The sequence below is a fragment of the Haliotis rubra genome, unplaced genomic scaffold, assembly GCF_003918875.1.
Source record: "Haliotis rubra isolate DU_JTF1 unplaced genomic scaffold, ASM391887v1 Scf391, whole genome shotgun sequence".
NCBI lineage: Eukaryota > Metazoa > Mollusca > Gastropoda > Lepetellida > Haliotidae > Haliotis > Haliotis rubra.
The window spans coordinates 387084-402151 of NW_025767070.1; the positions used below are offsets into that span (position 1 = coordinate 387084).

Consider the following 15068-nt stretch of genomic DNA (forward strand, 5'->3'; position numbering starts at 1 on the left):
GCGTCTTGAACGCTTCGTCCACACCGCATCAGTTCCAGCCTACAACGCAGAACTTCGACCCGGACACCTTCATGAAGCAGTTTACAACGCAGATGATGGCTATGATGGAGCGTCGGTTCACCGAAGAGAAAGCTGCACGGCAGAACCCTACGATGACAGACGGCGTTCGGGGAACCACGGGCCTTCGCGAACCTGAGACATCTACATCCTCGTCCCACAAGCCTACGGCTGAAGACGACGTTCGCGAACGTTCGCGAAGATCCTCACGTTTGGAAGACTCGGTCATCATGGGGGAAGATGAAGAAGGTTCCACAAACGTATCTGAGACTACAAAAGACTATGAAGTCACGTCTGCGAACCCTCAACGTTCGATAAGGTCAAGAAGGAAGATCCAGTCGCTCCACATTTAGATCCCGCAGCCCCCACAGACGTTCGAAGGGAAGGTTCGCCAAAGGAAGGTTCGCGAAGGCAAGGTTTCGTGAAGGGAAGATTCGCGAAAGGAAGGTTCCCGAAAGGAAGGTTCGCGAAGGCACAGTTCGGCGGACCCGGAACTATCTGATGAAGAGGGCGACTACATCTTTTCGGGAGCAGAGGTCACATCTTGGATTGCAAACGGCTTGGACTTAGCATCCCCTCCAAGGAATCGATGAAGCAATCACATACAAGATGTGGAAGGATAACCTCGACACCCTCACGTTTCCACCGATTGAACCGATCTCCAAGCGAACCTACGTACAGCGTTTGAGAAAGCAACCCGGTACCAGAATCAACATTTACCAACGTTCAACGCTAGGAAGTTCCCTCTGCATCACATGGACCTCTTCATGAGAGCTTGGACTTGGATGACAACATGAAATTGATCAACCACTCCCGTAACAAGTCTTATCAGGTTGAAGACAAGAAGATTGCTCAACTCGACACCACGACTAGAAGAACATTCTTCGGCCTGGCGAGATCTAGAGCAATCAACGAGACGTTGATATCCAGGTTCCAGAACCCCAAGACTGAAGAGGATAGGATGATCCTATCAGCATTGTTAACTCAAAAGAAGGACTAGCACTTCATGTCTGATCACCTGGCCTCGATGTCGGCGGGTCTCACTCTACTACGTAGACAGGGTCTACTATCGACTTGTTCCTGGAGTGACAGATTCACCCAACCTCTACTGAGTGAGTGAGTTTAGTTTTACTCCGCACTCAGCAATATTCCAGCTATATGGCGGCGGTCTGTAAATAATCGAGTCTGGACCAGTCAATCCAGTGATCAACATGATGAGCATCGATCTACGCAATTGGGAAACCTCTACTGAGAGTCCATTGGGCGGCGCCTACTATTTGTTGGTGGGGAGATCGACGAAGCTGCCAGGGAAGCCACACATGATTCCAGAGAAGTCATGATGATCAAGTCCATAGACACATTGACCAACGTCTTTCGTCAAACGTCACAGAGGTACAGCAACAAGTCAAAGTTCTCCAGAGTGCAGAAGGCTAAGGACAAGAAATACTCCAACTCTAGAGGCGGGAAGAGTTCCTTTCGTCGCTCATCCGGAAACAGTAGGGGAAACTCTGGGAGAGGACGTACACTTCCACCCCCAGCCTTTCCTGTACAACCGTCGACAGTGGGTGGACATCTACAAAGGTACTGGGATAATTCGGGAATATTGGAGGACGACTACGTCTCACAATTACTGCGAGAAGGCTACAGATTGCAGCTGAAGGCCACACCACCACTGACCCTCGACCCGGTAGTCTTCAACTACGCAGACGACCAGGCAGAGAAGCTAGAAGAAGCCATCAACCTGCTGTTGGCCAAGAACGCCGTAGAAGTGATAGATCAACATAATCTGACACCCGGCTTCTACTCCCCAATTTTCCTAGTACCCAAGAAGAACTCCAAAGAGAAGTTCAGGTTGATATACAACATGAAGAGATTCAACCAAGACTATCTACTCAAGCCAGAGAGATTCAAGATGATCCACCTGCCTCAACTCAGACAACTCGTTCGTCCAGCAGATTGCTTGGCCAGCATAGACCTACAAGACGCATATCTACACATACCGATTCCTCAGGAATCAAGAAAGTACCTGAGATTCCTGTTCGGAGGTCGACACTTCCAGTGGAGCGTCCTACCGTTTGGAATATCGTCGGCTTCGTGGTTATTCACATGAGTGACCAAGCCCATCGTCACCTATGTACATCATCAAGGTCTACGCAGTGCATTCTACCTGGATGACGGAATACAAGTTCATCAAGAAGCCAATCAACTCAGACGGCAGCTAGTCTTCACCATCAAACTGCTCGAACACAACTGGGATGGCTAGTAAACTTGATGAAGTCAGAGTTGGAACCAAAGCAAGATCTACAGTTTCTGGGAATAAGGTTCATCACAACACAGAATCGTATTGTGGTCCCAGAAGATCGTTGGGTTAAGATACAAGCCATGATTCTAGAAGCAGTAATCTCTCCGTTACCACTATGAACATGGCAGTGTCTACTCAGTCTACTCACCTCAGCGCAGGACTTGATTCTCGTGTATACATGACACTTTTATGGATAACAACTTCTTTTTATTTTTTACACGACGTTTCAGAGCTAATTCTTGCTCCTTCATTCACCTGATGAAGGAGCAAGAATTAGCTCTGAAACGTCGTGTAAAGAATAAAAAGCAGTTGTTATCCATAAAAGTGTCATGTATTCATGTTCGTCCAACTTCTAAATGCCTTTCAAAAACTTCAAGGACTTGACTCGCAGAAGAAAACTACAATTACGTCCGTTGCAGCGATTCCTGGCAAGACACCTGGACTGCGCAGACCTGATCTCTCTGCCAGACAGTCTCAAGATGTACCTGTTATAGTACACTCACAAGTCGAATGTCTGCGGAGGGACCTATTTAGAAGAGCCGGTCTTCGACACGCACCTCTACGTAGATGCCTCACTACAAGGAATGGAAGCGCATCTCGACAACGAAGTGGCATCAGGGGAAGTGGTCGAAACAAGAACAACATCTTCACATCAACCAGCTGGAGATGAAAGCTGTGATTAACGTCTTACAACATTGGTTGAGCCCAGTGATCAACAGAATGCTTATGGTTCACACAGACAACTCAACAGTGGCATTCTACATAAACCAACAGGGATCAACGAGATCACCCAGCCTGCTTCAGCTCACCTTCCAGTTGTTCAACAACGCAGACAAATCAAACATCTGGCTAAAGGCGTGTCACATTCGGGGAGCAAACAACGTACTAGCAGACGCTCTATCTCGCCCACTTCATCCGTCACCCACGTAATGGATGCTCCACCCAGAGGCGTTCCGGCTCATCATAATGAAAATAGGATCTCCCTCCATAGACCTGTTCGCCACAAGGTTCAACAAACAACTACAGACATTCGTCTCACCAGTACGAGATCCTCAAGCTTGGGCAACAGACGCACTGAGCATGTCATGGGAAGGACTAAACGCATACGAAGTTTCCGCCTCCGGTTCTACTACCTCAAGTATTATTGAAGATCCAAGTGCCACAACTGACTTTGGTCGCGCCCTATTGGCCAGCGAGAGTCTGGTTCCCAGCTCTAATACAATAATTCGGAAGTCCAAGCCTGAAACTACCAGAGTGGTCGAACCTACTCCGCACACCAAGCAAGCTCACGGGAACCCGTTAACGTTCCAGCTACACGTATGGAGTATTTGCTTGAAGAAAAGAGGATCTGAACATAGTTCTACGACATCTCACGAGTGATGCCTATGAACCACTAAAACAGACTTCCTTCGAGCTACACACACAGAAAACTCTGTTCCTACTTGCCTTAGCCACTGAAGCTCGAATGTCAGAGATACATGCGCTGGACTTTGGACGAACTAGATTCAACACGGGAGACTGTGCTGCAGTACATCTAGGACTTAGATGGGACTTCATTGCAAAGAATCAGTTACCTGGCCAGCCAGCCAGACAGTTCCATCGTCCCAGCGCTTTCTACGATCCTCGGACCAGAGGACCCCCAGGACTTATCCTTGTGTCTTGTCAGAGCCCTGAAAATATATCTTCAAAAGACTAAAACAAGGAGAAGGAAATTCAAGCGCCTTTTCATCCCCTTGTCAACAGAGACGTCGGTAGAAGTCTGAAGAACGACAATATTGTTTTGGATGAGAGCCGTTATACTAAGAGCCTACAAAGCAGCAGGACAAGAACCTCCAAGAGCCTCCAACCCACACGAAGTCAGAGCACTGGCGTCCACACTCGCTCTGCACGGAAACTGCTCGATATCATCTATAATGGATGGCTGCTTTTGGAAGTCAGACACGGTGTTCAATGCCAACCACTACCTCCGAGACATCGCCACCAAAGACGTCTCCGGAATTCACCAATTTGGGCCACCTGTTGTAGCACAACAACTAACGGTTCCACAAAGGCATTGAGTTGGAAATCTCACCCTTTATCACGTTGACTTGTTGATTACCTTCACTCTGGAGAGTTTTGATTGAAAGTCCATGTGCATTGTCTAGACCAGACTAGCATGAGTGATTAAGACTCTGTATGGGTCACGATCTTACCTGAACACTAAGGGGTCGCAACTCATTTATGGTAACGATCTTATCATAATCTATGGGTTGTTTATAAATAACTAGTAAAAAGAAGATACTAGTATATCTAAAATCCACATGAATCTATGAGATTCACTTGTCTTAGAGAAGATACAGGACGTATCTAAGGACAGCTGATGAATCCACGAAGTGGCTTGACCCACCACCGATTCCGTCGGATTCTGAAAGCAAATAAGCATGAGTCAGGATAAGGAAAAATATGTAATTTTTTAAATAAAATTGATATTTTATACTTATCTTGACTCATGATGTCAAGCCCTCCCAACCTCCCCGCAGAAGACACTTCGGGTTTCACAGTAAACTCAGGTGCATGGGCTTATTCAGGAGAGAGTGACAAGTATTGCAGGTCACATGACTGTTTTAGCGGGAAAAGGGAGGCAACTCGTGGTTGAGTGAACTTTTACGTCCTCTTCGGGGAACTACAAGGAATTCAAGTGTTCCACTACCATTCGCATAGAGGAAGGAGATAAGCAAATAAGCATGAGTCAGGATAAGTATAAAATATCAATTTTACTTAAAAAATTACAATGTTGTCCTTTAAGCAATATTACAGCCATACAAAAGCACGGGCTGTAAGTAATGTTTGTTTCATACCTTGTGTTCTGTTGTGGGGAACTGAATCTTTGTCTCAGCATGACCAGCAAACATATACCCTGTTCTTGTCTTGGATATCAATGTGAACGTGAGTAATTGTTTGAGAATGAGAACTAGAAGAAGTGTAATGGTAAATGTCAAATAACACAACATTGTCAATACATCTGCATTTAAGTTTACAGATAGTAAAGGCGTGAAGAGGCGAGGCGTACATGGAGCGAACTACACAGACCTCATACAAAGCCTGTGTCGGTCAGTATCACCGTGTTAACTACACTGACCTGATACAAAGTCTGTGTCGGTCAGTATCACCGTGTTAACTACACTGACCTGATACAAAGCCTGTGTCGGTCAGTATCACTGTGTTAACTACACTGACCTGATACAAAGTCTGTGTCGGTCAGTATCACTGTGTTAACTACACTGACCTGATACAAAGTCTGTGTCGGTCAGTATCACTGTGTTAACTACACAGACCTGATACAAAGCCTGTGTCGGTCAGTATCACCGTGTTAACTACACTGACCTGATACAAAGCCTGTGTCGGTCAGTATCACTGTGTTAACTACACTGACCTGATACAAAGCCTGTGTCGGTCAGTATCACTGTGTTAACTACACTGACCTGATACAAAGTCTGTCATTCAGACACAGTCTCAAAAGGGCGGGGTGAGCTTCGTTTCTGGAGCACAACTCGAAAACCGTTCAGTATCTTTCTACAAAATTTGGCAGACATATGAAACAGATCTTGAAGCGGTGCCTTTTGCTATTTGCAGATTTTTGGCATTTATATTTTTCATGATTTCCATGGAAACAATTTGGACTTATTGAGTCTAACAAAAATCAAGATGGACTTAAGGTAACTGTTTGATGATTTGTTCTTTCAAATTTGTTGGGGCTGGGGGGATTTGTCATCTTCTGATGACTCTTGTTTATTATCGTTCTACTGTATACATCGTTTTATAGTATACACCGGTTGTGCTATTCATTTATGTAATGTGAATATGCAGAGTAGCTAATGGTAGAGCTAGAGGATTGGTTTGAGATGAGTTGAGATGATTTCTACATGTTCAATGCTGTTTTCTATGTTATATTAGAGACATGCCACCTATGGTGACCACCAAACTCCGGAAGCGTATCGAGTGTACAGACTTTGAAGCTGTTCCTTATGATGTGTTCCGGTCAGGGATGTTCACTTGCTGTGTTCTTCTAGGTGAGATATTCACTGTGTTAAAGGTGTTCTGATCAGAGATGTTCAGTTTCTGTATTCTACACAGTGAGATAGGCGCTATATAAATGGACACATTATTATTATTATTATTATTAAATGTTTACAACCGACATGAGTTTTCATCACAAGATGTTTGTCAAGAGTACACCACCTGCTAAGCAACCCCTTTTAGAAGTTACACCATTGATCAAGAAAGAAATCTCCTTTTGAAGAAGGACAAACCCCAGACAACACAACAACCAGTCATCACTTTTGCTGCACAGAAGTTTGATGTGAAGATTGGGACGATCAACCGTATCTGACATCCTGAAGCAGTCTGCTTAGTGGTTGAGCATCTCTACGACTGATTCCAATGCTTCAAGCTATCTGAGGCCCAAACATTGTTGAACTCTTTGCAAACATTTCTTAGACGTGTTCGATGTTAATGACCATCAAAGACTTTTTCAAGTTATAAATTATATATGTTATGATACACGCCTGATTGTACATTAGATGTCCACATGTTATTATGGAATTAGTTGTATGGAAACTGTAACATATTCAACATCCGGGTCATAATGGCAGCTGATATGCGGTAAAAACAAACGTGAGTTTTGTGCCAATGTGGTCATGAAATAGATATGAAACTGTTCGCTTATGTGATTATATATGTATGTTATGCCATCTATGATTGTTAATAAATGAAAACAAGTATGTATTGTTAATATTTTTCATTTCTGTGAATATTTTTACATACGATGAAGATAACTAGATCTACCATTTCTGATATGCATGCAACAGTATGACGATCATGACATTTAGTAAACATTGATATTTTCACACAAATACATTAATCCGACATTTTCATTAATCCGACATTTTCGTTAATCCGACATATTTCTCTGCAACCACAAGTGTTGGATTAACGAGAGTTGACTGTACACTGTGTAGAGTGTTTTCCGATCAGGATGTTCACTGGTAGTGTTTTACAAGAAATATTTACAGAATAAAATTTTGGAATACACGACCTCTTAAGATGCACTTTTAGATTTTTCTTTGGATTTTTTTTAGTGAGCTATTTCTTGCATTTGTAGTTAAAGCTAATGTGCTTCTTATCTTCAATAAACATAACACAGAGCTGAAACAGTTCTGCCCTCATTTGAGTGTATACTCAAAATAGGATTCTTACTGTCATAGTGATATGCACTTTTGTAAATATATGCTTCTTAAAGTGTGTGCACACCCTTACATTCCTTCTGGACACTTTTGTGTTTGTTTTGTCTTGCATGTGTCAGCTTGTTTCATTCTCTTTGTTTACATTGGACACCAGGTGTCAAGTTTCACAGATGTAGTGGTAGAGGACATATTTTCACAAAAGCTAAGGGAGGTTTGTGACAAGTTCTTTCCCTTTATGCATTCAGGCAATGTGTTTCAGTTGGGAATGCAGAGTTTTAGTGCTTCATTTCTTTCCAGATTATGGGAAGTTGTCTGAACTTTTGTTCCGCTCACTGGACATCCAGAACTGTGGCAAGGCGGACAAGGTTCTGTGTGACGCCGTCCTAGATCAGCTGAGGACAGCCCTGGGTAGTTCCAGGAACGATGTCAAGAGGTAATACGGTACTTGATACCAATTCTAGAACCACTCTGTGGAGATTTAGACCTTAGGATATCTGCCTGGGGAGCTGAAGCCCAGAGGGTTGAACCCCGGCATGTTTAACCAACAACATTAATTGATGGTATCCAGCCTGGTGTTTAGCATTAGGGGAAAAACAAGGACTCGTTGTCTCTCAGTCACTTATGAGAATGAAAATCACAATTTGTGACCTGGCTGCATACCAGTATGTTGGTGCGTGCGATTTATACTTCTCGAAGTGGAAGTGGAGATGTTCGATTTGCACTCTTCTCTCCGGAAGTACTTCCCGCTCTTCTCATTCATGAGCAGAAGAGCGAGTATCAGAGCGACCAGAAGAGCGCAGTCTTCGGCTGTTCGATATAAAACCCAGAAGACTCCTCTTCTGGAACAGGTTTCTCTTCCGAGAACACGTATAATCACACGCGCCTTGTGTCTTCATATCCAACTAGCTTATTCTAGATTCAGTTGTATGTCATACCTAGAGGCCAGTCACAGGTTTGTCTGGTCCTGATTATTTTTTACAGGCCTCCAGCTATATGTCGTATAGCTGAATGTTTTTTGCTTAAAGTGGTGTTAGACAATAAAGAATTAGTACAATTGTGTATATCAACACAAGGAATGTGTCTTGACATTCAACACTGTATTGTGATTCAGTAGTAACGGTCTCTGGCAGAACAACACAATGATATAAGTAACTCTATCCAAAGTTCACTACATGTTACCATGTAACACCACACAATCAAACAGTGGACATTATACTTTAATGATTCATGGTTTTCAGGATTATGGAGTCTGGCTACAACCTGGGCCCAGATGGGCTGTACTTTGCCCTTGATCGGGTGAGTCTCCAGTGTTATCTGGGTATATTTTGTCATGTTTATGTACAAGGTGAGGTGAGGTGAAATTGGGTTTAACGTCATGCTTGAGAATATTTTGCTCATATGACAATGTGCATGCGTGTGTGTGTGTATGTGTATGTGTATGTGTATGTGTATGTGTATGTGTATGTGTGGCTTCTTGTACTAGCTGAGATTTAAGCTGGTTTATAGTGCTAGCCCACTGAGATACCATGCCGCAGTGAAGCATGAATACCCCACTCAGACACATTATACTGACTCCGAGCTGACCAGTCCTTGTTGTACCCATTAATGCCGAGCGCCAGGCAGGGACCAACAAGTGCCATATTTTAACGTCTTTTAGTATGATGCGGTCGGGATCGAGACACCCTTACATTCCTTCTGGACACTTTTGTGTTTGTTTTGTCTTGCATGTGTCAGCTTGTTTCATTCTCTTTGTTAACATTGGACACCAGGTGTCAAGTTTCACAGATGTAGTGGTAGAGGACATATTTTCACAAAAGCTAAGGGAGGTTTGTGACAAGTTCTTTCCCTTTATGCATTCAGGCAATGTGTTTCAGTTGGGAATGCAGAGTTTTAGTGCTTCATTTCTTTCCAGATTATGGGAAGTTGTCTGAACTTTTGTTCCGCTCACTGGACATCCAGAACTGTGGCAAGGCGGACAAGGTTCTGTGTGACGCCGTCCTAGATCAGCTGAGGACAGCCCTGGGTAGTTCCAGGAACGATGTCAAGAGGTAATACGGTACTTGATACCGATTCTAGAACCACTCTGTGGAGATTTAGACCTTAGGATATCTGCCTGGGGAGCTGAAGCCCAGAGGGTTGAACCCCGGCCATGTATAACCAACAACATTAATTGATGGTATCCAGCCTGGTGTTTAGCATTAGGGGAAAAACAAGGACTCGTTGTCTCTCAGTCACTTATGAGAATGAAAATCACAATTTGTGACCTGGCTGCATACCAGTATGTTGGTGCGTGCGATTTATACTTCTCAAAGTGGAAGTGGAGATGTTCGATTTGCACTCTTCTCTTCTCGGAAGTACTTCCCGCTCTTCTCTCATTCACGAGCAGAAGAGTGAGCAGAAGAGCGCGGTCTTCGGCTGTTCGATATAAAACCCAGAAGACTCCTCTCCCGAGAACACGTATAATCACACGTGCCTTGTGTCTTCATATCCAACTAGCTTATTCTAGATTCAGTTGTATGTCATACCTAGAGGCCAGTCACAGGTTTGTCTGGTCCTGACTATTATTTACAGGCCTCCAGCTATATGTCGTATAGCTGAATGTTTTTTGCTTAAAGTGGTGTTAGACAATAAAGAATTAGTACAATTGTGTATATCAACACAAGGAATGTGTCTTGACATTCAACACTGTATTGTGATTCAGTAGGAACTGTCTCTGGCAGAACAACATAATGATATAAGTAACTCTATCCAAAGTTTACTACATGTTACCATGTAACACCACACAATCAAACAGTGGACAATATACTTTAATGATTCATGGTTTTCAGGATTATGGAGTCTGGCTACAACCTGGGCCCAGATGGGCTGTACTTTGCTCTTGATCGGGTGAGTCTCCAGTGTTATCTGGGTATATTTTGTCATGTTTATGTACAAGGTGAGGTGAGGTGAAATTGGGTTTAACGTCATGCTTGAGAATATTTTGCTCATATGACAATGTGCATGCGTGTGTATGTGTATGTGTATGTGTATGTGTATGTGTGGCTGCTTGTACTAGCTGAGATTTAAGCTGGTTTATAGTGCTAGCCCACTGAGATACCATGCCGCAGTGAAGCATGAATACCCCACTCAGACACATTATACTGACTCTGAGCTGACCAGTCCTTGTTGTACCCGTTATTGCCGCCTGGACCAACAAGTACCATATTTGTAACGTCTTTTAGTATGATGCGGGTCGGGATCGAACCCACGACCTTACGCTCTGTGGGCGGAAGCTCTAACCACTATACCACGTAGGCAGTCGTTTATGTACAAGACATGTCTGGCTACGTTTGGCTACGTCTGACTACAACCTGGGCCCAGATGGGCTGTACTTTGCTCTTGATCGGGTGAGTCCGGTGTTATCTGGGTATATTTTGTCATGTTTATGTACAAGACATGTCTGACTACAACCTGGGCCCAGATGGGTTGTACTTTGCTCTTAATCAGCAGAGTCCGGTGTTATCTGGGTATATTTTGTCATGGTTATGTACAAGACATGTCTGGCTACGTTTGGCTACGTCTGACTACAACCTGGGCCCATATGGGTTGTACTTTGCTCTTAATCAGCCGAGTCCGGTCTTATCTGGGTATATTTTGTCATGGTTATGTACAAGACATGTCTGGCTACGTTTGGCTACAACTGACTACAACCTGGGCCCAGATGGGCTGTACTTTGCTCTTGATTGGGTGAGTCGGTGTTATCTGGGTATATTTTGGCATGTTTATGTACAAGACATGTCTGGCTACGCCTGGCTCTGCTTTGACTGGGTGAGTCGGTGTTATGTGCAACCTGGGCCCAGATGGGCAGTACTTTGCTCTTGACTGGGTGAGTCCGGTGTTATGTGGGTATATTTTGTCATGTTTATGTACAAGACATGTCTGGCTACGTCTAGCTCTGTTTGGCTGCAACCTGGGCCCTGATGGGCAGTTCTTTGCTCTTGATCGGGTGAGTCCGGTGTTATCTGGGTATATTTTGGCATGTTTCACCATCATCGCAACAGTTAAAGACCACGGAGCAAAGTTTCGACCCTGGGGCCTTCATGAGGCAATTTACTGAACAGATGATGGCAATGATGGAACAGCGATTTGCTCAAGAAAGAGCGACCATGCACGAACCTGCGCCAGAGGACGCATTGTCAACCAATCAAATGCTACATAGTCACTTTCAATTTGTTTGCATAGTTAGTATAGTCATCTTATTTATTTTCCAAAACAGTAAACACAGGTAACACAAATCAGACAACTCTCTATCTGTTTAGGAAAATTCTGGAGATGTGTTTGAGGTAATGTATTCATATACATGTATATGGTTGCCATGGTTACTAATCATGCTAATATATTTTTTCCTTATATATAATTCTAATATACCTTTCCACAATGCTGGGAAGCAGTTATGGTATATTTACTGTCTAAACAGTTCTGTGTCCTTTCACTGTCCATCAGTGTCACATGACCCTACATCTGATTCTGGAAATGGTGGGTGTTTTTGTCAATTCATCTTCTGCTTGGGCCTATGTGCAATGTATATAAATTAACCAACATATGAACATATGTTTTTATAAATGTCTGTTAAGCTTTTATGAAGGTTGGGCATATTGATGAAATGTTATTCAGTTTGGATGAAGTTGTACATTTTTTACACCATTCCTTGCCTTTTTCACGTTCTAAGTTTTTCCTGTGGAAAGCTTCTCATATTATTTGTCATACCTGACATGAATCATTCGTCTCTTCTTCAGAAATGTAAATCAAAGTTTAGTGATCCATAAACATAGAAAAATCTGAGATGTTCTTAACTGAGTTGGTAGGTTTTGGTATTTTGATAATGAATTATATCATACTGCTAGGTATCAGAAAGTAAGGATCTTGACAAACTAGACATTTATCAGAAACATGCTACCAAGTACAGTTTAGAGTTAACACCAAACAGAAATCTTTGTTTCGAGGGGTTTTCATGTTTGTTAATTGCAGCATTGATGGAACACTGGTAGCCATTGGCCAGACATGCTTCAATTCCCCCCTACCTATGCCAGTATCAGCTAGCTGTGGTATATATTCCCCCTACCTATGCCAGTATCAGCTAGCTGTGGTTTATATTCCCCCCTACCTATGCCAGTATCAGCTAGCTGTGGTTTATATTCCCCCCTACCTATGCCAGTATCAGCTAGCTGTGGTTTTATTCCCCTACCTGTGCCAGTATCAGCTAGCTGTGGTTTATATTCCTCCTACCTGTGCCAGTATCAGCTAGCTGTGGTTTATATTCCCCCCTACCTATGCCAGTATCAGCTAGCTGTGGTTTATATTCCCCCCTACCTATGCCAGTATCAGCTAGCTGTGGTTGATATTCCTCCCTACCTATGCCAGTATCAGCTAGCTGTGGTTTATATTCTCCCCTACCTATGCCAGTATCCAGCTAGCTGTTGTTTATATTCCCCTACCTATGCCAGTATCAGCTAATGCCGGTTAGCTGTGGTTTATATTCCCCTACCTATGCCAGTATCAGCTATCGGCTGGCTGTGGTTTATGTGGCTGATATTCCCCCCGGTACCTATCATGCTGCCTGGCCCCCTACCTATGTCGGTATCAATGTATCAGCTACCTTGTGGTTTATATTCCCCTACCTATGTCAGTATCAGTGTAGTTGTGGTTTATATTCCCCCCTACCTATGCCAGTATCAGCTAGCTGTGGTTTATATTCCCCCCTACCTATGCCAGTATCAGCTAGCTGTGGTTTATATTCCCCCTACCTATGCCAGTATCAGCTAGCTGTGGTTTTATATTCCCCTACCTATGCCAGTATCAGCTAGCTGTGGTTTATATTCCCCCTACCTATGTCAGTATCAGCTAGTTCTGTGGTTTATATGCTCCCTACCTATGCCAGTATCAGCTAGCTGTGGTTTATATTCCCCCTACCTATGCCAGTATCAGCTAGCTGTGGTTTATATTCCCCTACCTATGCCAGTATCAGCTAGTTGTGGTTTATATCCCCTACCTATGCCAGTATCAGCTAGCTGTGGTTTATATTCCCCCCTACCTATGCCAGTATCAGCTAGTTGTGGTTTATATTCCCCCCTACCTATGCCAGTATCAGCTAGCTGTGGTTTATATTCCTCCCTACCTATGCCGGTATCAGCTAGCTGTGGTTTATATTCCCCTACCTATGCCAGTATCAGCTAGCTGTGGTTTATATTCCCCTACCTATGCCAGTATCAGCTAGCTGTGGTTTATATTCCCCCCTACCTATGTCAGTATCAGCTAGTTGTGGTTTATATTCCTCCCTACCTATGCCAGTATCAGTTAGCTGTGGTTTATATTCCTCCCTACCTATGCCGGTATCAGCTAGCTGTGGTTTATATTCCCCCCTACCTGTGCCAGTATCAGCTAGCTGTGGTTTATGTTCCCCCCTACCTATGCCAGTATCAGCTATCTGTGGTTTATATTCCCCTACCTATGTCAGTATCAGCTAGTTGTGGTTTTTATATTCCTCCCTACCTATGCCAATTATCAGTTAGCTGTGGTTTATAGTGCTAGCCCACTGAGATACCATGCGCAGTGAAGCATGAATACCCCACTCAGACACATTATACTGACTCTGAGCTGACCAGTCCTTGTTGTACCCATTAATGCCGAGCGCCAGGCAGGGACCAACAAGTGCCATATTTCGCGTCTTTTTTTAGTATGATGCGGTGAGGGATCGAACCCCACGACCTTCCGCTCTTTAAGTGAAGCTCTAACTACACTATACCACGGAGGCGATGCGTTTATGTACAAGACATGTCTGGCTACGTTTGGCTACGTCTGACTACAACCTGGGCCCAGATTGGCTGTACTTTGCTCTTGATTGGGTGAGTCCGGTGTTATCTGGGTATATTTTGTCATGTTTATGTACAAGACATGTCTGGCTCCGTTTGGCTACGTCTGACTACAACCTGGGCCCAGATACGCTGTACTTTGCTCTTGATCGGGTGAGTCCGGTGCTATCTGGGTATATTTTGTCATGTTTATGTACAAGACATGTCTGGCTACAACTGACTACAACCTGGGCCCAGATGGGCTGTACTTTGCTCTTGATCGGGTGAGTCCGGTGTTATCTGGGTATATTTTGTCATGTTTATGTACAAGACATGTCTGGCTACGTCTGACTACAACCTGGGCCCAGATGGGCTGTACTTTGCTCTTGATCGGGTGAGTCCGGTGTTATCTGGGTATATTTTGTCATGTTTATGTACAAGACATGTCTGGCTACGTTTAGCTACAACTGACTACAACCTGGGCCCAGATGGGCTGTACTTTGCTCTTGACTGGGTGAGTCCAGTGTTATCTGGGTATATTTTGTCATGTTTATGTACAAGACATGTCTGACTACAACCTGGGCCCAGATGGGTTGTACTTTGCTCTTAATCAGCCGAGTCCGGTGTTATCTGGGTATATTTTTGTCATGTTTTATGTAC

At 43.8% G+C, this 15068-nt stretch overlaps 1 protein-coding gene across 1 annotated transcript in view; it reads left to right on the plus strand.

Annotated features, from left to right (window-relative positions):
- Nucleotides 1–15068, plus strand: part of LOC124286780 (tubulin polyglutamylase complex subunit 1-like) — a 29484-nt gene that overhangs the window by 4869 nt on the left and 9547 nt on the right. The window contains exons 4-7 of the mRNA XM_046723214.1: nucleotides 5379–5448; nucleotides 6293–6408; nucleotides 7879–8014; nucleotides 8820–8877. Of these exons, the coding sequence (XP_046579170.1) occupies nucleotides 5379–5448; nucleotides 6293–6408; nucleotides 7879–8014; nucleotides 8820–8877 (380 nt within the window). The remainder of the gene's footprint in view (nucleotides 1–5378; nucleotides 5449–6292; nucleotides 6409–7878; nucleotides 8015–8819; nucleotides 8878–15068) is intronic.